The sequence below is a fragment of the Lissotriton helveticus genome, chromosome 1_1, assembly GCF_964261635.1.
Source record: "Lissotriton helveticus chromosome 1_1, aLisHel1.1, whole genome shotgun sequence".
Lineage (NCBI taxonomy): Eukaryota > Metazoa > Chordata > Amphibia > Caudata > Salamandridae > Lissotriton > Lissotriton helveticus.
In genome coordinates, this window is record NC_136057.1 from 355,361,276 (window position 1) to 355,385,480 (window position 24,205).

Here is a 24,205-nt window from a genome sequence, read left to right on the forward strand (position 1 = left end):
AGTTAAAATGATTTCTGGCGCTCTCAGGAGGTACATACACACTAGAAACACACAGCACAACCTCCCGGCTTCCGCCTCAGGAGGACACAACACGCAGCAAGAGATTGCGCTTGCCACTGAAGCTCTTTTAAGCGCTGGAGACTAGAGCGCAGAAGGTGTAGCTTACCCCCAAGATGGCCGCTGCTCAATTCCGAAGGCCGAGGTGAGGTCAGAATGTGTCAGCGCCTGACTCGGCTGATCACCGGAGTCTCACCATGTAATGCGGGGGAAAGGGCCGACGAGAGTCCTATGCTAAAAGAAAGCTAGTGTAAGTAGGTAGTACATCACTTACATTGCAGTTTCAAAATGCCGTTTTTTAAAATATGCCGATTTTGTTAGTATCACAGTGAAAGTTAAAATGATTTCTGGCGCTCTCAGGAGCTACATACACACTAGAAACACACAGCACAACCTCCCGGCTTCCGCCTCAGGAGGACACAACACGCAGCAAGAAGCTATGCCCTGTTGGGAATTAACTTTAGAGAGGGGAGTTTTGCAGTTGGCAGAAGGACAGAGGAGCGTTGTCACATTTGTTGGAGTGGCCTTTGAGACCAAGGCGTTACCGGTCCGATGTTTCCTAACAATCACTGTGCTGTACCAGTCTAAAAAGATGGTACACGGTGGGAGGGATGGAATTTGGAGCATTGATGGCTATTGTGCAGATAACGCATTGGCTTTGTGGGCGTGACTGTGGGATGATGGACGACATTCTTAAAAGTAACTAGCATTCTTGAAGCACTTCATGTCCATTCCACCACTGAGGTCTCTATTTAGTTTTAAAAAACTGTGTGATTGTGTGAAAATAGACAAGTAGCTCATAAAAAGCAAAGTAGTTAAAATTATTTCACTTATGGTAAGTGGACCTTTTCTGTTAAGGTAATGTTGACAAACGCCAGCCGATTATTTTTCCCAGCTGAAATAAAGTTTGTAAATACTGAAAATGTTTAAACAATCAATATGGATAAATACGCTGAGGAATGCGAAACAAATAAGTACCTCCTATACCTTTCCTGCTTTGTCTCAGAAGTGCATGGCGCCACTATGCATTGACCTGTTGCTGGGAGAAAAACCTGGAATTCTAGTGTCCCTTGGGATCAGGGAAAAGTATTCCTCCCACCAGGTAGTATATAAGTATGCATGAAGAATTAGGTCGCCATTCTTATATTAACAGAAAATTAAAAAGCAATCGGAGCAGCATCTTTTCCTTGAACCGTAGCTCACTGAGAATTGCCTATACCTAGAAACTTCCCTGCTGTTCAAGATGCTAACACTTAAAGGTAAGCCGGCAAACAAAAGAGAAAAAGAGGGTTGAATAACCGGCTGCTGCAGTGCAAGTCTCATTACAGCGTGGACTGGCAGGAAAGAGGCTCCGAACTCTGTGAGAAGACTGTCGAGCTCGCACGGACCTTTCCTAGTCCCAGAGGCCGGATGGAGGGGTTGCGGATCGAACATATAGCTTCGAATTGTGGGCTTTTGGTATTGGTCTGTTGACTTTTCTTTTAAAAGGGATCAAACTTAAAACATTGCTTCAAAGGTGATGCCATAAAGCTTTAAACCTAGAGTTAGTGCTGGATCTTAAAGCATATCTTTTTTCCAGATCATGTTGGGATAATTTCACTTGGCCACTTCTGTAATGTTAATGACCTAGCATTTTTTGTGTAAGAAACTAACTGTAATAATCGGAGAACAACCTAGGATTGCAATGTACATGTCTATAACTATCCCCCGACCCCTATAAATTGTATTTACAGCATTTCCCGATGTCATCCCAGAATTGTTTGATCTTAGGACAGTCCCACACAATGTGAGACCAATTAGCACCACCTCCTGTTGTACATCAGAAGCATCTATCTGGTATCTGTGGGTATATAATGTGTAGAAAGGCGGGGGTCCTATAAAGTAGCCATTTAGTATAAAATAGCATTTTTCTAAAATTTTCACCTTTAAAAAGTATGACATTAAACTTATTCATCTTATTCCAAGTGGACATTGATATCTGAAGGCCCTCTTTAGTTTGCCATTTATCCCAAACCTTTATGTATGTATTATTATTAGTATCTTCCCTGAGAATGGATATCCACCCGCTGATAGATCTGCGTGTAGCGGATTTAAACAACACCTCCGTGAAATCTAGCTTTATAGATAATAAAATAGGATCTATATTCCTTAGAAAATTTCTGATCTGGAGAACAGAACATTGTAATAGGTCTCTATAACTGCCCAGTCATGTTCAATTTAATTCCAGTTTTTCCAGGCGTCTAACTTAATAAAATCGGCCACCATGGAATATCCATTTACTTCCCATTTTTGTGTGATATTCAATTCCACCAAGCGTTGTTCCCCCATATTTGATAGGTGTGTAGAGCTGTTAACAGGTATGTTATAGCACTTAAACATTTGTGCCTTTTTGTTTTAATAACCATTCCAGAACTTTGTACCATACTTTACTGGGGTTTTTAATGAGTCTCTGTAAATCTAAAATGTTATATTATTTAAAAAATGTAATCATAAAAAAGTTGTCCATACTGGATGAGCCAGAGCTGCTCATAAATATGTAGGAATTGTGTGCAAAATTTACATTGTAATATTCCTTCAGGTGAGGGGGTAACATACATCCTGCCTTAGTTGGCTTATAGAGAGTAATTGGAGCCAATCAAGGTTTTTTATTTGGCCATATGAAGAATGAGAATAAACCTTGTTTTTTTTTATTTTAAAAAAGACATCTCGAATGTCTCGGCAATTGCTGAAAATAGAAAATTAAAGAGGGGCAAGATTGACATACAAATTAAGCCACACGTCTGATTATCGAAAGAGGCATTTGATTCCATTTGGTAAATAACTGCTTGATCTTCTGTATTAACGGTATATATCATTTTGTGTATATAAAGATCATTCACATTTTCAGAGATGTATATTCCTAAATAGCGCTTTGGTCTTCTATTTATCAAAATCTGGAATTCGAGTAATAGTGTCTTGTGTGCAATTACATAATAAAATTTCGGTCTTATCCTTGATTATCTTATATCCACCCAATTCTTGAAATTCTTTGAAAATCATAAAGATTCTTTTCTGTGTATTTTCCTCAGGTTTAAGCAACAGTGCGATATCGGCTGCATATAGTTTTATATTGGGCATCCCGTTAATTGGTGCGGACATAATTACTTTTTCCCTGATGTCTATCGCCAATGGCTCTATAAACAAGGCAAAGAGTGTAGGCGACAGGGGACATCCTCTGCGCATGCCTCTATTTACTCTACATGTCCCTATATTCCTGGAGTTAATTATTATATGCTCCATGGCACCGTCATATAAATGGGCTATCATTTGTGTGAAGTTTTTCGAGAATCCAAATCTTTCAAGAATCAGAAGAAGGCTTTTGCATGACACTTGTGCTAGTGTTTTATTATGTTGCATATAGTCTAAAGCTTCTATTAAAAAATTGGTATTCGCAAAAAGTTGACTACCTGCTACAAACCCACATTGATCTGGATGAATAATTGAGCATATGATTTGGTTCAGCCTATTAGCTAGGAGCTTGGTAAAATTTTGTAATCTGTATTTAGTAAGCTAATAGGCGTATAAAAGTTGATGTTCTCCTTGTCTGCCTTCGGGAAACTAACTACCCCTGCAATACGAAACTAAGGCAGATGTTCCCCTTCTTCCAATAAGTAATTAGCCAATTAAACAATTTTTTTTTGTTTTGGAGCAAATTTTTTATATAATTCAGCTTAGAAGCTGAATTATTGCCGGTGAATTGTGAGTTTACTACTCTCTCTATTTCTTCAAGGGTAAATTTAGTGACCAACCACTGGCCATACTCATTTGAAAGACTTTGAATAGGAAGTTGTAGAAAGGCCCTCTGAATATCTAATGATTCGATTTAGTACACCTTAGTTTGTGTCTAATAGTGATAAGATCTTATTACTAACGTGCCGTTCTTGGGCCTGCCACGCCAGTAATCTACCCGTAGATTCGCTCTCCTCGTAACCCCTATCAAGATGCGCACTGTTGGCAGGACTTCCTAATGCTTAAAAATATTATTTCATATCTATTTTGAATTGGTTAAACAAATGCTTTGTTACGGTATTGCTTGTTTTTTTAAACTCCGTGCTGGCCTAATTCAAATCAACTTCCAATTCATGCCTTTTTAAAAGTACCTCTCTTTGTAGCTGTATCTCTTTAGTTGTAATATACCCCCAGATTGTGGCCTTGAAAGCTTCCCATACAATCTCCGTGCGTTCGGCATTAGTATTGTACCTAAAGAACTTTGAAATCTCCTCATAGACCCCTGAACACCACTCGCATCCTCCAAGTTTAAAAAAACAACGGGCGTAGGTTCTTTCTATCCTGATCCCGGTGACTTCAGTTCTTACCACAGCATGATCTGAAAAAGCATTCTGTATGTGTTCATAATTAATCAATTCTAAGCTCTGCGAAAGAGAAAAAATCTATTCCAGAAGCTTTTATATTTTGCCAAAAACACGAACATTCACATTTCTTAGGATAGTGTGTGCGCCATAAGTCAATCAAGTCTAACTTTCTCTTCCAATTGACTAGAACCGTGGCCATTTGGGGCTTATTTTGTCTCCAACCTGTAAAGGATGTGTCTAATAAAACGTTTTGCAAAATTACCTAGCCTGGGATGTTGATAAGGGCCTGTTTTAGTTCAATAAATTTAACTTTGTTTGATTTATCATTCCTTTAATGAATGCCCATCTTCCCTTTGAATCTGTCTGCATAATTTTGTCTGCAAGGGTATATGCTTACTGACAATAACACCTCTGTGGGCAGCCCTAGCATTCGATGAACAGAAAATCCCAGCCCATTGTTGGAGAATTTTACTAGAACAGTTTTTGTTTCTGTCCACAAAGTGCGTTTCCTGTAAGAGCATATCAGAGGTATGACCTCTTAGCTATACACCGATTGCCTTAGTTTTACGCTTATTATTAAGGCCATTGATATTAAATGATATAATCCTCAAGGCTTCTTTAGACATCCTGCTTTGTGTTCAGAGAGAAGAAAAAAAAGAAGAAAAAAAAGGGGGGACGGCGCACGCCTAAATAGCACATCCTCTTTTTTTCTGTTTTCCCTTCTTCCTTTTCTTCCATCAAAATTTAAGGTGCGGAATAAAGTGACTTGGGCTTTATGATAGTTCTGTTTACCCTTATAAAATGCATTGCATAAAAATAAAGTGGCATGTGTATTGAGCTGCCTGTAGATCTATGGAGACCTTGACTAATGATCTGACGTCGCCTAAGGTGCATTGTAAGACCTAAAATTTTTGTTTAAAACCTATTTTATTGAATTCTCAGTCACATTAAATTCCACATTGCATTACAGCTATATATCAAATTCTTCTTGTTCTCCAGCACAACAATATGTGAGCTCGGAATTACATTCAATATGTATACCTATCAGATTAACCAGGTTCCGTTAACGACACCCCCCCCTCCCTTTTTGCAGGTCCGCCATAGGCCTCCACTGTGCGGAATATTTTACCGCAGTTTATTGATGTGTGCCCGATCTTGTCACTTCTTCTGTTCTGCTGTTAATTTGTCGAGATCGACTTTATTCAGAGGTGTTGAAGTTCTGATTTCCCCTGCTTACAGTCTTATCGTACTTCCCCTGGGAGTCGGTCCCATGGGGCTTGATTCACCTGAGTCAACCATACCACAAAATTTAGATGGTTAAGATTTACATTGACTAGTCATTTTCTGTTTGGTAAATTAGAAGTTCTGAATTGTTCTGCTGTAAAGGACACAGTTGAAAATGTTTCCAATATCTGTGCAGTTTATCTATACCATGAAATGGGATTGTTGCGCGGCCACGCAAAATGAAAAATCTGAACCTGTGCTTTGGGCATTCAATGGCAAATTTAATTGAGGAAAAAGCATGGTTTTTAATGTGCAGATGTAAGGTATCAGTTTTTGTGGCTTTGAGACCATAAACGTTGGCCATTGTAACTTGTTGTGCACTAGCCATCCTGCAGATTCTCATTGAAATAAAGATCTTAGCTTTAGCTTAGTTTGTAGGCATCTTATGGTCACTTCTTACAGTTGAGCACTGCATCCTCGCTCCATTGTCCATACTGAGTTGTTTCAATTTCAGACCTCACGCTGTTGACTTCTGTAGGATAAACTAGAAGTAGATTTTACGAAGGTACAAGATTTCGGATATATACCATCTTTACTCAGAGCTTTGTTAAGTTGCACTCCATTCAAGTACTTTGACCCCCGTTTGTACTACCTGTTTAATTTGGTGATTTCCAGACAAATTTATGTTGGGAGGTTCTAAGTGTGCAATATGTACTTAAGTTGCTGAGAAAATGTAACCACGTGTTGCTATCCAGTTTCGTATCAGACTTAATTAGGACAGAGGCCAGGAGTACCTCAGGCTCGTAAGTAAAATATGTGTTGTCATTTTTGTCTGGAGTTTGCCTTGTGTGTAACCCATTGTGTAGGGTAGAGCTTTCACTCTCTTCCTTCTTTCACAGTGCTCTTTCAGGAAGGAGTTTCCACAGAATATTGGTGGAAGTGATGTCTGCTACTTCTGTGGAAAGCGGGTCTATGTCATGGAGCGTCTAAGCGCTGAAGCCAAGTTCTTCCATCGAAGCTGCTTTAAGTGCGACTACTGCAATGCAACTCTGCGCTTGTCCTCTTACGCCTATGACCTAGAAGATGGTAAGAGCTTAATGTTCAAAGACCTTTAAGCCTCCATCTTAATTTGCTGTTTGTCTGGTAATGATGTAGCAATGGTAACTGTGGATGTTTTAAAGCCCATTCTGATCTTGAATTGTTTGACAGCTCCTGACTGAAATCTCACTAAAGATGGTATACCTGTGTTCTACTTCTCTGCTGTCTCTCAACTGGGCTTCTTCAAGTTAACCTTAAACGTATCCTTCAGTTGCTGAGCTGCTCACTGGATGTACTATCTGAAAGAAACACGTTAGTTAGATTCCTTACTAAGAATTAACCCCCAGGCGTCAGAATGGATCCTGAAAGTTTTCGTCAGCACTGCGCGTTGGTAGGCATAGTCTGCGGCTCCGTGTCCGTCGTCGGCGTCCTGATCGCCGGAATGACTTCATCGGAGTACCTAGACGACGTCCTCGCGCGCTGACGTCAGTTCTTCTTTTGTCCGCGCCAGCAAGCGCAGATCCGGGAAGAGCGTACCGTTAGTCTTTTTGGACAATTTTGCCCATCTTTTTCGAATGGACTTTGACTCGTGGTGCCGGTAAGGATGCCTGGTTTCAAGCTGTGTGACGCCTGTTACCGACTGATGTCGGTTACCGACCCCCACCGCCTGTGTCTCTACTGTCTGGGGGACGACCACGATGACAAGTCGTGCCCCGACTGCCGGGCCTTGATGTCAAAAGCTAGGCGGGAGCGGTCCCGCAAGCTCCTCTAGATCCGGCAGTCTGCTCCTTGCCGCTCGAGGTACCGGTCGAGGAGGGAGTCGGGGGACCGGTCGCAGAGCCGCAGTCCTCACCGTTCATCGGGATCCAAGTCCTCACACTCAGGTAAGTCGAGGCATGGTAAAAAGAAGTCAAAGAGACAACATCACTCTTCTGACTCCCCTCACTTGTCGCGCAACTCGGCCGAGGGTTCGGGTGGCACCACCCGCGTGGCTCCGCCAGAGCCGCAGAAGTCGCATCCAGTCCCACACCCTCCGGTCCCTGGATTCAATGTGACTCCGGGTGAGATTCAAGACTTCCTCGTGGCCGCATGTCCGACTAGGGGTCCTAGCAAGCTGGCGGCTTCGGCCCCGGCGCCGTCGTCGACTTCGGTCCCGACGCCGCAGGCCCCCGTGGGATCCAGGCCTGGATCCCGGTCGACGCCAGTTGACCTTACGACTCCTCCGCTGGCACCGACCCCCCACAGTTCCACTCCCGGCGCCGTCCTCGGACGACACCGTCCCTGGTTTCAGTCCGGGTCCGGTGTCGGAGTGGCGCCGTCTCCGGCATCGATGGGTGAGCCCTTCGCTTATGACCCGGCTCCGTCATTTTTGCCTGTTTATCAGGACACGGATGAAGGGGAGGACTGGAAGGGGTCTGAGGACCCTCTGGCACAGCAGACCCAGTTAAGTCTGGACTGGGCAGAGGAGCTAGGGGAGGCCAGTGGTCTAGACACTTCGCCTGACACTGTTTTTTTATCTCTCCTCCCTCCGTGGTTACGGAGGAGGGAGCGACTTATCCTTGAGCTCCCTGCAGCTGCTGTGAGGACTAACCTCCTCACCGAGGTGCTTCAAACGCCAGTAAGCTCTTTGGAGCCTCTGCTGCAGTTTAATGAGGCCCTCACTGACGTTCTGATGGGCACTTTATCCAAGCCCACCACAGTCCCTCCTGTGGATCGGACCGTGGCCTGGTGCCACCGCCTGGCCTCAGGCGACCCCTGCTTTCTATCCATACATCCCACCCTGAGAGTCTGGTTATCCAGGCCTCCACGTCCCAGACCGTCTTCCCGACCGCACCACCGGGAACCCAAAAGGATGGAACAGTTTGGCAAGGAACTGTTTTCCTCCCTCAGTTTGGGATTGCGAAGCATTATTACCGCATGCCTTTTGGACCGTTACACCCACTCTCTGTGGGACACGGTGGCGGACGTGCTGCCCCAGTGCCCAGAGGAGGCCAGGGCACGGCTCGCCCAAGCTCCTTCTGAGGGGCGGGATGCAGCACGGTAATCCATCCCATCTGGACTTGACACCACGGACTCCCTGGGTAGAGTGATGGTAATGACGGTGGTGATTCGTCGTCGCGCCTGGCTGAGATCCACGAACTACTCAGGGGATATCCAGAGCACTCTCATGGACAGGCCTTTTGATGGCCGTCGCCTCTTTGGTGACAAGGCGCATAGTGCGCTGGAGCGCTTATGGACTCCAGGGATACGACCAAGTACTTGGGCCTGTCGGCCCAGCGCCAGCAAACTTCTGCTTTTCACTCCTTTTGTGGCCACGGAAGGGGCACCCCTGCATGTTCGTGCAGCCACAGGCCGCAAAACCAGCCTCAACGCGGTCACGGATGTGCATTCCGCTGTGGGGGAGCAGGGGGACAGAGAGCCAGTCAGTCCACATCCGCTCCCGCAGCATTTGCCTCAAAGCCTTCCTAGTCTGAGCTTTCAGGCCCATTCCACGCCAGTGGGAGGCAGAGTTCGTCATCACCTGCGTACCATCACTTCGGACAGGTGGGTGCTGCAAATCGTCCGAAGGTGCTACTCCCTCCCCTTCGAGATGAACCTTCCAGCCAAGCCACCGCAGTACCACCGCATGTAGGGGGATCACTTGCAACTTATACAGGAGGAAGGTACGGCCCTCTTGGCCAAGGGGGCCATCGAGCGCTTTCCTGGCCCAGAAGTGGGACAAGGTTGTTACTCCCACTACTTTCTGGTTCCCTAGAAGGGCAAAGGGGGCCTAAGCCCTATCTTGGACCTCAGGAGCGTCAACGTCTTCCTCCAGAAGGAGAAGTTCAAGATTCTATTGTTAGCTCAGGTTTTGGCTGCCCTAGACCCTGGAGACTGGATGGTAGCGTTGGACTTGCAGGATGCTTGTTGTTGTTGCAGAGTTATATATAGCGCGAACTAGACCCAAACCGAATCAGGTATCAGAGCGCTTTACATAGCACCAGTTACGTTACATGAGGACACACTTTCATTTTAGGCACGGGGAGATGAACTGATTTGCCCAGAATCACAGGAGGTTTTTGGCGTCGTTACCGAGACTCAAACCCAGATTCCGAGGTCGAGCGCCTTAGCCGTTAGGCCAACTCCTCTCCCAATTCATTACACTCAAAGACTTGGACATTTGGCAGGTGTCTAAGGCAACGCGCAAACCCCTAATACTATAACCACAACGGCATTGCCTGACAAGCAGCGTACAGGCATCCAAAGACTCCCCGCGCGACACCATGCACGTGGAGGAAGGACACTCAACAGCCGACGCACAACAACCCTGAACTGATGCGGATCCCCCCTCTGCCCCTCCTTGTCCCCACCATCCCACCCCCCCACAACATAGAAACCCCCAAAGAACAGAAACCCCAACAATGTGACCTTAAACCCCAGCGAGACAAAAAGAAAAAGTGATCGATAGTCCGTCAGGTAGGCCCTAAGAGCAGGGGAACATGGCATGAACCCACTCATCACACAGGTCCTGATACAGGACATCCCCCATAGTAAGGACAGTGAAACATTACCCATCTGGACCTTGTATATAGTCTCCTCCGGGCACCAGCTGTCGGCCTGCAGGGCCCAAGCAAAAGGTTCAGTCCTCAAGAGTCTACTGGGGCCTCCGTCGCCCGAGCCACGGACGCCACTGCCGCTCCTCTTTCTCTAAGGCTTACTGACAGGTCAGGTCTCTTCGTTGCTACCGGTTTGCCGACCTTCTGCCATTCCAGTGGATGGCGCTATTGTCTGGTAGGAGAGTCGCCGACGTCTGCCGGGGTAGTGGGCTGCTCCAGCCCCAGGAGTTCACGGGCCGTCTCCAACGACCGAACCTGGATCAGCTTGGCCTTCCACTTAAAAATAAGTCTGAACGGGTGTCCCCACGAATAGGGGACCCCCTGCTCCCTCAGAAAGTTGGTGACCGGCCGGAAATCTCTCCGCTTGGCCAGGGTAGAGGCCGCCAGATCTTTATACAGCACTGGACGGTGATCCATGATATCTTCCTTTATTGCAGCAAACAGTTCCATCATGAATGCTTTGGTGGCTGGCGCCTCGCCATCGTCGCGGCGTGGAGACGTGTCCGCCACCGGCGAAGTCGTTGGCGGCGCGGTTCTCTGGGCGCAGTCCTTCGGCAGTTTATCTTTCTTAGGCCTGTTCGTCGCCATCTTGCCACCTGCCCTCCGCAGTGGGGGCCTGGCGTCCACTGCTTGGTCCCCTTGCCTGCGGAACGGACTCCCCAGGAGCTCAAAACCAGACGCCAGGAAAGGCCAACGCGGCACCTGCGCAAAGTCCGGGTGGCCACCCACCGGGCACGGCAGCCAACCTCACGCCTCACCCCAATCGCCAGGGCCCGCCAGACCGTCGCTGTTCTCCGCAGTCAAAGGCCGATGCGGGGTAGAGAGGGACAATCCCAGTTATCCAGATCTACAGTACCACCAAAGGCTGTCCGGGCCGTGAAAGCAGTCCACCCCCGTATGAGTCTGGTCGCAGTTGTCTCCAAGTCCCCGGCACCCCAGGCCTTGTCTCTCTCAAAGCGCCGGGACCGGCACAGGCCCCGCCGACTCTCTCCTGGTGCCAAACACCGCTTCACAGGCGGTCAGGGGGGGCACCTCGTCTCCGCACCACCCCCAGGCCTCCTCTTCCTGCTCTAAGGCTGGGCGCCACCCGGTCACGTCCCTGCTGCGCTATTTCCACATTCCCGTCCTGCCGGCCCACCGGCGTTACCTGCGGTTCACGGTAGGCCACGAGCACTTTCAGTTTACCGTGCTCCCCTTTGTCCTCACCATTGCCCCTCGGGTGTTCACGAAAGTGATGGCGGTGTTCGCAGCTCATCTGCACAGATCAGGGGTTCCAGTCTTTCCCTATCTCGACGACTGGTTGTCGAAGGCAGGCTCGCCCCAAGCAGTAGTCTCCCACCTCCAGACTACGGCCGGTCTCCTGCATTCACTGAGGTTATCCATCAACGTGCCGAAGTCACATCTTAGTCCCTCCCAAAAGCTCCTCTTCATCGGAGGAGATCTGGACTCTGCGCAGTTTCGGGTTTATCCTCCCGAGCAGCAGGTTCGAGATATTCAGGCTCTGATTCCAGTCTTTATCCCGAGTTTCAGTTCGGTTGACACTACGGCTGCTGGGTCTGATGACCTCCTGCATCCTGCTGCTACATCACGCCAGGTGGCGGATGTGGGCTGTGCAGTGGGACCTGAAGTTCCAGTGGGCAAAACTTCAGGGCAACCTGTCTGACCACGCCCTGATCTCGGAGGGCACTGCCAGACAGTTGCAGTAGTGGCTCACGGACCGCGATTGGGTCAGTGGCAGGTCTCTCTCCCTACTACAACCGGAGCACACAGAGGTGACGGATGCGTCCCTCCTAGGATGGGGGGCCACATGGGAGAGGCGGAGATCAGAGGCCTCTGGTCTCCGGCTGAGTCCCGGCTCCATATCAACCTTCTGGAGCTGCGGGCGATCCGACTTGCACTGAAGGCCTTCCTTCCCTCTGTCCGGGGAAGTGTAGTGCAGGTGTTCATGGACAACACCACCGCCATGTGGTACTGCAACAAACAGGGCGGGGTGGGGTCGTGGACCCTTTGTCAGGAGGCTCTGCACCTCATAACATGGCTGGAACATCAGGGCATTACCCTGGTGGTTCAACACCTGGTAGGTTCTCTGAACGCCAGGGCGGACAAACTCAGCCATCGGTGCTTGATGTATCACGAGTGGTGTCTGAACGTGGCGCATGGTCTGTTTCAGCAATGGGGAGAGCCTTGGTTAGATCTATTCGCCACCGAAGAGAACGCGCAATGTCATAAGTTCTGTGCGTTGGAGTTTCCAAGGCGACACTCGCTCAGAGACGCTTTTCATCGCGAGTGGAGTTGCGGTCTGTTATACGCCTTTCCACTGATACCACTTCTGCCCAGAGTGCTGAAGAAGATCAGGCGCGACCGAGCCCAAGTCATCCTTGTGGCTCCAGATTGGGTAGGAAGATACTGGTATCCCGAGCTACTCAGTCTGTCAATCGATCCCCCGATTCCACTGCCTCTTCAGGAGGACCTTCTGTCTCAGCAGCAGGGGGCGGTCCTCCACCCGAACTTATCCAACCTCCATCTCCATGGCTGGAGATTGAGCGGCGGCAGTTTGACTTGCCTCCTGAATTCTGTGATGTCATTCTGGCAGCCAGGCGCCCCTCCACTAAAATGGTATACGCTTGCAGGTGGAACAAATTTGTAGCATGGTGCACAGCAAAGGCTGTGGATCCCCTTTCCGCCCCTCTTTCTGAGGTTCTCCTCTTTCTTCTTTCCCTGGTCCAGCAGGGCTCTGCTCTGGGCACCATCAAGGGATATCTTTCAGCTGTTTCAGCCTTCTTGAGGCTTCCTGATCAGCCCTCTCTCTCCAAGTCCTGTGTTGTAAGTAGGTTCTTGAAAGGCATTACTCACATGTTTTCCTCCTGATCCTTTCGTAATACCTCAAAGGGAATTGAATCTGGTATTAACCTATCTGATGTGTGCTCCGTTTGAGCCACTCGACAACTGTCCTCTTCGTCTCCTGACTCTCAAAACTGCTTTCCTGGTTGCCATCACCTCTGCCAGAGGAGTGAGTGAGCTCCAGGCTCTTTCTCTAAGCCTCCTTTCCTCTCTGTCCATCCGGACAAAGTTGTTCTGAGGACTTGTCCTTCTTTTCTACCCAAGGAGGTTACTGCCTTTCACATCGGCCAGACCATTACCTTGCCCACCTTCTTTCAGTCTCCGCATCCTTCAAAAGAGGAAGAGAGGCTCCACCGTCTGGACCCAAAAATGTGCGCTTTCCTTTTACCTGAACCGCACACAACAGTTCAGGTTGGACAACCAACTTTTTGTTGGCTACGTGGGCGCTAATAAGGGACGGGCGGTGCACAAACGGACCACCTTCGGTGGGTCGTTTTTTGCTTCAAGGTCTGTTATTCCTTGGCTAAAAAGGATCCTCCTGAGGGCTGCGCGCCCATTCCACTCGGGCCACGGCGGCTACTACTGCCCTGGGACGTGGAGTCCCTTTGCAGGACATTTGTCAGGCAGCTACGTGGGCCTCGTTGCACACGTTTGCCAAGCACTACTGCCTCAACAGCCAAGTCCGGAGGGATGGCTTCTATGGCCGTTCGGATCTCCAGGACTCACTGGTGTGATCTTGGTTTGCAGACCCCCCACCGGCGTTGGTATTGTTAGGGTATCTATTCTAAGGTAAGGAATCTAACTAACGTGTGTCTTTGAGATGCACAAGTTACTTACCTTCGGTAACGATAGATCTGTAAGAAACATTGGTTAGTTAGATTCCTTACCGCCCCACCCATCCTCTCTGTTCTGCGAACCGATATCTAGGGTTAAGCTCATCCTTTGCAGGGCCCTACTTTCATGGCACCAGTGTCGGTTTCTTGCATGGCCCTGCGTTCCTGGCGCGGAAAGGTAAGGAATCTAACTAACTAATGTTTCTTGCAGATATATTGCTACCGAAGGTAAGTAACTTGTGCTTTTGCTCCCAACTCTTCCCCTCTTTACAAATCAGGTTACGCAAAACCTCTGTCTTGAGTGCTGCTGTGCTTAAGCTCACATCTTGAATAAGTGAAACAATGGTATCTCTAGAAGTGAATTTTTGGGGGGGGGGGGTTGGGCACTCAATATAAATCTACATACACCCAAAATCGCATTTCAAGGTTTTAAGCAAGCAACTAGTTCTGATTAATACTTCTAACTGAAGTTTCCTCACTTTGTTAATAACCCCAGGCCGCCAGACTGTATTCTGAAAATCTTTCAGCATAACCACTGGTTGCAAGTAGGTGATGTCTTGTAGCTCTGTATCAACTCTGATCCACCACAGAAGTGACGACTGACGCCGAATTTAGGCACCACCCAAGAGCACTGACTTTGGTGCCTTCATGTGCAGATCCGGAGGTAGCTCCTAACTTTTTCTTGTCAGTTGAGGAGTTTTTCTTTCTCTAAAGTTCACTCCAGTGTGTAAGGGAACATGTCCTGTCCCAAAACTACAGGGTTTAACTCAAGCCTAGTAGGGACTGTCGCAAAGAGAGGTCTGTTACAGATCCCCACGAGGTGTGTTTGGATTCGGTTTATGACTTAGTCTGGTGACGTGCCCTTATGCACTCAAAGAGATCTAGGAGTGTGAAGCCAAGCTGTATGTTAGCAAACACTGCAGGAAGTCACTTAAGACCAGCTCAAAGTAGAGGTCATTGACCGGTTCTTACTCTTTAGGCTGCCACTGCGACAGTGTCCAAGTCATCAAGGTCCAATTCTTTGGCTAAGTCCAAGTCCCAAAAGAAGCATAACAAGTGCAAGCAGATCTCAAGCCACCCTCGCCACTCTCCTCCTTAGAAGTTATGCGACTCGTGAGGAAGTCAAGGTGCCCCTCGATCTTACTCGTGGTCCCCCACTGAGGAATTCATTTCGCAGATGATCCCGATGCACTCTGAATTTCCAAGTCCGTCGGCAACGCCCCAACAAGTTGAGACATTTAAGGAGGGCATGCTAGGAATCTTTGGCAATCTGCCAGTTCACTCAGACATACCTTCGGACCCCCTTGGATCTGTGGAAGCTTCTAGTCCGGTTATGGTCTGCAGATCTTCTCCCGGTGCGGTCTGTGCATCCTGAACCCACCTGGGTTCATCTGCAACTTAGGAGCTGACTCCATCCCTGTCACCATAATCCATGCTGGTTCCTGCCACGTCGATGGTGCATCCCTCTGAAAAGGGGCGCTCCGGAACAGTTCAGATGCACATAGATCTATTACAATCTGACTGATAAGACAGTACTTTTGCCTAGGAGCCATCCTCCAGCACTCCAATGTTTTCGATCCGAGTCTACCAGTTTTTTGTAATGATGATAGTGATGAATTTCCTTTACAGTATGATCATTTTTATTTTGCTCTACAAGAAGATAGTGGGTTGGACACTTTCTCTGACACAGGAATGGGTTCTCCCCTGGGCCATCTATGGAATAGCCAACCTAATTCGCGATAGTGATCAGACAAGCACTTTAAAGTTCTAGACTTGCGAAGCCCTTTTTTTAAATTTTTTTTTTATTAATCTTATCAACAGAGCGGCATTGCTGACAGCATACAGAAATCCACAGGATACAGCTAGGTCACGTAGGTCCATACATATTTTACTCATAAAGGCGAAAGGTAAGTTGTATAAAATGCAGTACTCTCTTCAACCATTCAGTCCCTCCCATATCCCCCACTCCCTCCCTACTCTTCCCCATAGCTATCACTTTCTGATTCTGGCGGTGGGTCGCAAATGTTCCCTCGGTAGGTATTCCATGCTGTCCAGATTTTTGTCCATTTGCGGGGACATCCCCGATTGACATATACTGTTCTTTTCCGTGATCGTCAGATCCATATCACGACACCACATAGTTAACGAGGGTAGTTCCGCTGTGCCCCATTTTTGCGCAATGTTACGTTTTGTCACCATTAGTCCCAATGTGACCCACAACTGACCGTAATGCGTTACATCATTAGGTTCCCATATGTTCAGTAGGCACCTACGCGGCTACGGCATAAGGGACACTGTCATTACCTGTGAGATTGTTCGCATTATTTGTCGCCAATATTCTGCTAAAGCTGCACATTCCCATGTAGTATGCATAAACGAGCCTTCCTCCCCGCAACCCCTAAGACAATATGGGTGCTGTGCTCTCTGCAGTTTGTGCATGGTAAGCCTGGTGTAATATATTCGGTGTAAAATCTTGAGTTGTATAAGACGTAGCCGTGCGGGGATCCCTACCTCTCTGGGCGATGCCACGGCGTCCTGCCATTCCGAGTCCTCCATGTCACCTAAATCCGCCACCCACCTGCTACGTAAAGTGACCGTCGGGTCTGGCAGATTATTGATCAATTTCTTATATGTGAGAGAAGTGGCGCTGTTTTGCATGTAATCCGTAAGTATCCTGTCTTCTAGCGGGGAAGCCTCAGGGACGTCCGTGTCTGGTGGAATCACTGCCATCAGTGCGTGCCTTATCTGTATGTACCTATAGGTTTCAGTTGGGCCCAGTTCATATTGATGTTGAAGTTGGGTAAATGGTATTACCGTTCCCTTGTCCCATAGATCCCCTACCGTGGAGATGCCGATGTTGTCCCACTGTGTGAACCCTTTGCTTGTCCTCAGTTGGCCCAGTTTCTTTGTGTCCCATAGCGGGGTAACCTTGGTTATAACCCCTCCCCAACCCATCCGGGTTTGTGCTGCGTGCCACATTGTAGCAGTATGTCGTGTAGGGCCCTGTAGTTTTGATGTTAGAGGACCGCTAACATATTTTGATCTCCCAGTTGTGCCCTGTCTGCCCTATATGCTGGGTCATCCTGGGATACATGGATCCACTGTTTAATGACTTTGAGGTGGGTCGCCCAATAATATAGCTGTACGTTCGGGAGTGCTATCCTGCCATCATACCAGCTTCTGTGTAGCTTTGTTTGTGCTATGCGTGCGGGCCGGTGGCCCCAGAGAAGCACTGATACCTGCGCCGCTATTTGTTTAAAGTATCGGGAAGGGACCGTAAAGGGCGTATTATCCAGGGCATAGAGAAACCGGGGCAGGGCCATCATTTTAAACAATGCTGCTTTACCGAGGAGTGTAAGGGGCAGGGATGCCCAATGTTTTACATCTCTCCTTAGCCGCTCCAAGGGGGGCGCCAGATTCTTGACTTGGAATTCTGCTTCATCTTGTGTGACATGTAATCCTAAGTATTTAAAGGAGTCTTCTACCACCACCAACGGGCAACTTGCCAGGAGTTGTGGCGCAGGGCCCATCAACACATAGAGTATCGATTTGGACCAGTTTATTGTGTATCCTGCTATTGGCCCGAAGTCGTCGCAGATGTGAAGGAGCTCTGGTATCGATTGGTTTGGGTCTGTGAGATACACCAATATGTCATCGGCATATAGCGATATTCGATCTTCCCACTCTTCCTTCCATTGAATACCTTTTAGTAACGGTGCTTTCCTAACAAGCGTTGCCAGTGGCTCCAGTACGAGCTCGAATAGAAGTGGTGACCGTGGGCAGCCCTGACGTGTCCTTCTTGCTAACGGTATTTCACCCGACAAGTGCCCATTGGCCGTCACTCGGGCTAGAGGTCTCGTATATAGGAGTCGTACCCACGCACAAAATTTAAGGCCAAATCCTAGATGCGGGAGAACCCCAAAGAGATATTGCCATTCAACCATATCAAATGCCATTTTGGCATCGAGGGATAAGACCACCGCCGGTTCTGTCAAAGAGGGAGCCTTTGTCAATGCGCCATGTAGGCGTCTGAGATTAAGGGCCGTGTTTCTGTTCGGCATAAAGCCCGATTGATCAGGGTGTATTAAGTATGGCAGATGGGTCAACAGTCTATTTGCCAACAGTTTAGCTAGGATCTTAGCCTCCGCTTTCAGTAGAGAGATCGGGCAATAAGAGTTGCAGTCAGACGGGTCCTTGCCAGGTTTTGGGATTGCCACTATCGTGGCTATCCGTTGATCCCTTGGCATCTCTCCCTTCTCTAAACTTTCGTTATACATTGCTAATAGGTGCGGGCTCACTGATTCTGTTACTTGCTTATACCATTCCACAGGAATCCCATTTGGTCCCAGTGCTTTGCCGGACTGTAGTGACCTAATTGCTAACTGCAATTCCTTGATCGTTAATGCTGTTTCTAATTCCAAGGATGCTTCTTGCGCTAGTGTTGGCATGTCAACCATTCGTAGGAATTCTTCAACCCCTGCCTCAGTCACAACTGAGGTTGGTGTATATACCACGCGGAAATGATCTGCTAGCGCATTCACAATTAACTCCGGGTCTGTAGTAATTTGTCCCCCTCTTTGACGTTTATGACGTATTCCCCCTGCAGTACCCTCCCGTTTATCCAGCCAGGCCAGCATTTTACCTGCTTTATCACCTATATCATATATTTTATGCTTGGTAGCTATCAGGTTAGCCGCTGTCCTCTCTTGTAAATATTCTTTATGTTGCTGCTGCCTGAGGAGTAGTGTGTGTGCCTTATCTGATGTGGGGTCAGTTGAATATTCGGTGTCAGCCGCTTGTAATGCTAGTTCCAAATCCCCCAATTCCTTCGGTTTCTCCCTTTTTATGCCCTGTGATCAATGCTATTGCCTGTCCACGAAGGACAGTTTTGTATGCTTCCCATACTATCGCTTGTGACTCCACCGATGTGTTTTCTGCAAAGTAGTATTTCGTAACTTTACGAAGTTCTTTTTTTATGCCTGGCACACGAAGGTAACCGGGGTAAATGGGATACATTCTCTTGCGCGCCAGACGGCGGTATGAGTAAGTCATCACTACCGGGGAGTGGTCCGAAATCCCTCGAGGCTTGATTTCTATCTCCTCTACATTACTCAGGTGAGCGTCTAGTGTAAGGAAGTAGTCTAGTCTGGATAGACTATTATGTACAGTGGAATGATATGTGTATTGACTAGCCGTAAGGTGTGTATGCCTCCAAATTTCCACTAACCCCATTGCTTCCACAAAGCTCTTAAGGCGTGAGGTTCCCAATGTCATAGGCCTAGCTGGGTATTTATCTACTGTGTTGTCTATTACTGCATTGAAGTCTCTCCCGATGATAAGGTCTCCCTCAGGTAGAGCCAGGAGAAAGGCACTAAGTGCTGGGAATGCCACTGAGTGTAGTGCTGGTGGAATGTAAACGGACACCACATTGAGGAGTCTGCCTTCCCACTGACCCTGTATCGCTGCGAACCGTCCCTGGTCATCCGTCTTCGTCTGGAGTACTATGAAGGGGGAGTTTTTCCTTAACAAAATGCCTGTCCTTCTTGACCCTAAAGAAAATTCGGAGTGCACCACCATTTTATACCCCCACCTGTCCAATGCTTTGCATGCTGTCCCTGTAAGATGCGTCTCTTGTAGTAGTGCTAATGCGGGGCCATGGCGTTTAAGGGCGTGCAGTACCAGGCCCATTTTAATTTTATCTCCCAGTCCTCGAACGTTCCATGTTATAAATTTTAGAGGGGTTACCGGAGCTTCTAGGAGTGTGTGCGGGGGATTCTCAAGTTGTGATCCTAGCGCCATGGGATCGATGTATGGGTATCATGAGGTGTAGCCTAGCCATCTCTCTCAGTAGTCCACAGATCAATTGTTTCTTTGCTTTATCAGCCCTGCCGCTATGAACTAGAACTAAATTAAACATGTTCAAAACTTCCCGTTCCTTTAACTCGCCTTCCCTCCCTGCCTCCCTGCTTTAAGGGCTGAAAACCGCCCGCCACCCCAACTCAGCAGAGTGCTTCTCCCCAAACCCAACCATAGTACTTGCTTGACGGGGGTAAAGAGTCCAGTGGAGGCCCAGTCCTTCCTCCCCTCATGGCCCGTCTCAGTCCAGTGTCCAAGGCCTGCACGATCGGTACCTTCTCGTGGAGCAATTTAAATCCCGGGCAATTTCCGGGTCGCTGGCTTATCCTTAATCTGCCTCCTCTATATCTGACCGTGGTGAGTGGGTCGGATCCGAGCGTTTTGTTGCTTGGCTGTGTGCGTTTCCTTCTTCTTCGCTGCTGCGACGGTCCCTATTCTCGTGCCTCGGATTACCAACTCGTCGATAACCTTCTAGCTAGTCATGTGCTGTTTCTGGGGTCTCCAAAAACCATGTCTTGCCTTCTGCCACCACCCTGAGCCTGGCAGGGAACAGCATAAAATAGGGCAATTCTTGCGCTCGCATCGCCTTTTTCACCTCCATAAAACTGCGCCTACGTCGCGATACTGCAACTGTATAGTCTGGGAAGAAGGCAATTTGTGAGTTGTTGATCTGGATTGGTGGGGAAACTCTCGCTGTTTGTAGTATGGCATCTCGGTCACGGAAATTAAAAAGTCTACCGAGCACCGGTCTGGGAGGCGCCCCTGGCTTGGGTCTCCCGCCTGGAACCCTATGTGCCCTCCCGACCGAGAAAAAACTGGAGAGACCTTTGGGCTGGAGGTGTGTTTTCATCAATTCTTCAACGTATAGATCCATGGCTCGGGCACCTTCGCTTTTCGGAATACCAAGAATGCGTACGTTATTCCGGCGGGAGCGCCCTTCTTAGTCATCGAGTTTCTCCGCTAGTTGTCTATTTTTCACCTCCATTCGAGATAGAGCAGTTTGCAATTCTGAGGTGTCCGTCACCAAAGATTTAGTAACTATCTCCACCTCCTTCACTCGGTCTGCCATTTTGCGGAGCTCTGCTCAGAGTAGCGTAATATCCATTGAAATCGTCCCTCCTACTGTTTGGACGCTCGAGAGTGCCGCCATAATGTCTTCCAGCGTCACCTTTTTTGATCCTTCGCCTTCCACCCCTTTGTCCGTGGATATTCGCCCCTCTGTTAGTTGTGGAAGGCCTTTCTCATAGGCATATTTATCCAGCTTGGCTTGTGCTGAGTGGTTTCGCGGGCCGCGGCCCGTCATGGCGTCGACTGCTGCAAATTTTCTATGCACCGCGGCAATTGCCCTCGTGGTGTGCTGGCTTTGTGGGCTGGTGGGCGCGGATTCTTGCACCGGTGCTGGCGCGTGGAAGAGTTGTAGTTTGCGGGGGGCACCTCCGTGCTCTTTGCTCGGTCCTGAAGGCCGGTTTTGCTGCCTGTTAGTGTACTCGATTGCCAGGCTTGTGCTCCTCCTTCACCGACTGCACCTTTATCTCCTGTGGCGCAATAACCCTTCAAGATGTCCCATTGAGGTAATGTTCCGGCATTTCAGCCGCTTTTTGATTATGCCCCGCCGCTACCAGAGGGGGGGGGGCCGAAACCGGAGGCGACCCCACACTCCCACCACCACCAACACCTCCGTTGCTGCTGCCAACGCTTTTGATGTTGCTCTGTGCAGGCCGAGAGTGATCGCGGCTTATTAATGTCCGGGCCCCCAGCTGGCGTTGAAGCTGTGTGTCTCACCGCCCGTTAGCCGCGTCTCCCGATATGTTGTTCTCTGCCCGTTGTCAGTTCTGGGCCCCCGGGGGGTGATCAGTTCGCCGTAGGTCACGCTGCTGCTTGGGCCGTGTCTCCGCCCGCTCAGTCACTTTCGCCACGGTCCGCCACTCTCCTGACGCAGGTGCCGGTCTTCATTCACTCGAGGCCCCGGTCTCTGTAAAGTCAGCAGGCCTCTGCGGATTGCGCACGTTTACCGATGCTTCCCGATGCCGGAATCAATCCGGAGTTTCGCCGATCTGTGCCGCCCGGTCCCGGACCGCAGCTCAGGCCCCTGGAGTGACTTGGAATAGCGGATTAGTGTGTCGGATTAGAGTGAAGGGCTACACCGACCCCGGAGCTCTTCAAGTAGGCAGCCATCGCGATCGGCTGCTAGCCACGCCCCCCACAAAGCCCTTTTTTGAGGTGAAAACCAACATCCTCGCTGAGCTTCTACAAACCGAACAGACCTCATCCGAACCTTTGCTGCTGTTCAACGAAGCACTGACTAACACCCTCATGGGTTTTTGGCCTAAACCCTGTTCCCATCTGCTTCTCAACAGACAGGTGGCACAATGCCTCAGACCCTCTTTCCCAAGACAGGGTCGATAAGAATTGAGGCTTTTGGAAATAGGATGTTCTTATCACCTAACGGTTTGCCGGGGTGGGTGCTCTCATGGATTATAAAATGGTCACAGAGGTCTTGCCGGCAGTCCAGTATTATGCACCAATTTGACACAAACTATTAAAAATTTCAAGGAGCGAAATATGTAATTTTTTCAGACTTGGACACGGTTGACTGTTGATACAGAGCAGGTAGTACTAGTGTGGTGCTTCTTCATGACACATGCTTTGTGGGTGATGTCAAAGTGCCGCTCATGGATATGCCTTTTGTGAGGGGACTCACCTATTTGGTGAAAAGGCCGACTCTGCCCTTGAGCAATGTAAAAACAGTAGACCCACTGTATGCTTCCTTGGTCTCTTCACAGCTGCAAGGCAGATTCCCCAACAATTTTGCCCCTTTAGAGGCATTGCTAAGGGCTTTGCTTACTGGCAGATTCAAGGCCCTCCACCTCAAAAACAGGCAACAGAGTCTCCTTCAAGGGGTCAGGATAGGGGCTCCAGCAGACAGTGTTCAGGCATGCAGGGACAGCGCACCCACCAGCCCGTCTGGCAGCAGCTTCCAAACTGATTTAGTTTGTCTTTAGCGGCACACGACCACCCTATAGGAGACATAATCAGTACTTTTCTCATAGATGACAGGCCATAACATTGGACAGGTTTGTCCTGCCGATAGTGCAAAGGGGTTAAGCCCTGCCATACCTTTCAGTCTCACTCCCTTTATCCCCATACATTAGAGCAGTTTTCCTAAGTAAATTTGTCCATTTTGCTGCAGATTGTTTATGCTCCTTCGGTGAAAGGAGCCATAGAGAAGAGTTTACGTCTCTTAGACCGAACTGGGTGTAACTCCTGTTTTTTCCTAGCGCTGAAAAAGAGTGGAGGCCTTCATCCTATTTTAGGTCTCCCATATCTCAATTCCTTCCGAAGGAAGGACACACTCAAGATGCTTATGCCAGATCAGGCTCGATCTGCCTGGAATCCAGGATACTGGATGATTGTGTTGGACCTGCAAGGCACCAATTCCATGTTCACATTCACAAGCGCTACCTGCAGATCAAGGTGGGCCACAATTATTTTCAATTTGCCATGGTCCCTTTCGGCCTCACCTGTGACCCTCGAGTGTTCACGTAGGTGATGGCATGGTCACAGCATACCTTTGGAGGTCGGGGTATCAGTCTTCCCCTACCTTAATGGCTGGCTGTTAATTGCAGGCTCGTCAGACAATGGTGAAGGTGCTTAATTGTTTGAGTTTCTAGATGAGAGTACCAAAGTTACACCGGACTCTTTCACATAGGCACCTATTCATCTGAGCTATCCTGGATACATGTGCGTTTTTGGACCTTCCCTCTGAATCAACAAGCCTATAATATTCAGGCTCTGATCTAGCCGTTTCAGCCTCAATCTTGGGTCTCATTGAGGGTGACTATGAGGCTTCTTGGCCTATTGGCCTCCTAAATCTGCTTGGCCTATTGGCCTCCTAAATCTGCATGTCGATCATGCAGTTGGTATGTGCAGGCTCTACAGTGGACCTGTAATAATCAATGTAAACAACGTTCCCCACTAAATATTTTAAAATTTGGTAATATAGCCAGAAAAATATATATGCCCCACACGACTTTTAATATTCAATAATTTATTATCAAAAAATATATATATCATTCTTTTGTGTTTGTTTTATCAAAGTTTGTTCTAAGAAACATATATTTAAACATTGTACTTATGGTAGACAATCAACAGCATTTTACAAAAATAGAGGAAGAGCCCCAAACTCATGATAAAAGACCATACACTTGCTGTACATGTCTCCAAAATAACAAACACACAAAGATCATGTGAAAAAAGGAAACAATACCATAATATACACAACTACATTAAACATATACACAACATTACATACAATGTGTAAGTAAAACACAAAAAAAATGCGCCGGCGCATGTTTCGGAAGTACAATGTACCTAAAGATCCTTCATCAGGGCGCAGGATTCTCAATTT

General features: G+C 48.3%; 1 protein-coding gene across 27 annotated transcripts in view; it reads left to right on the top strand.

Moving 5' to 3' along the window:
• MICAL3 (microtubule associated monooxygenase, calponin and LIM domain containing 3) overlaps positions 1-24,205 on the top strand; it is a 2,019,125-nt gene that overhangs the window by 1,084,368 nt on the left and 910,552 nt on the right. For all 27 annotated transcript variants that reach the window (XR_013606836.1, XM_078673602.1, XM_078673604.1 and 24 more), the window contains one exon: positions 6,533-6,719. Coding sequence is in view for 26 of the 27 variants with exons in the window: in XM_078673602.1 (XP_078529728.1) it covers positions 6,533-6,719 (187 nt within the window). In the remaining variant the exon portion in view is untranslated. The remainder of the gene's footprint in view (positions 1-6,532; positions 6,720-24,205) is intronic.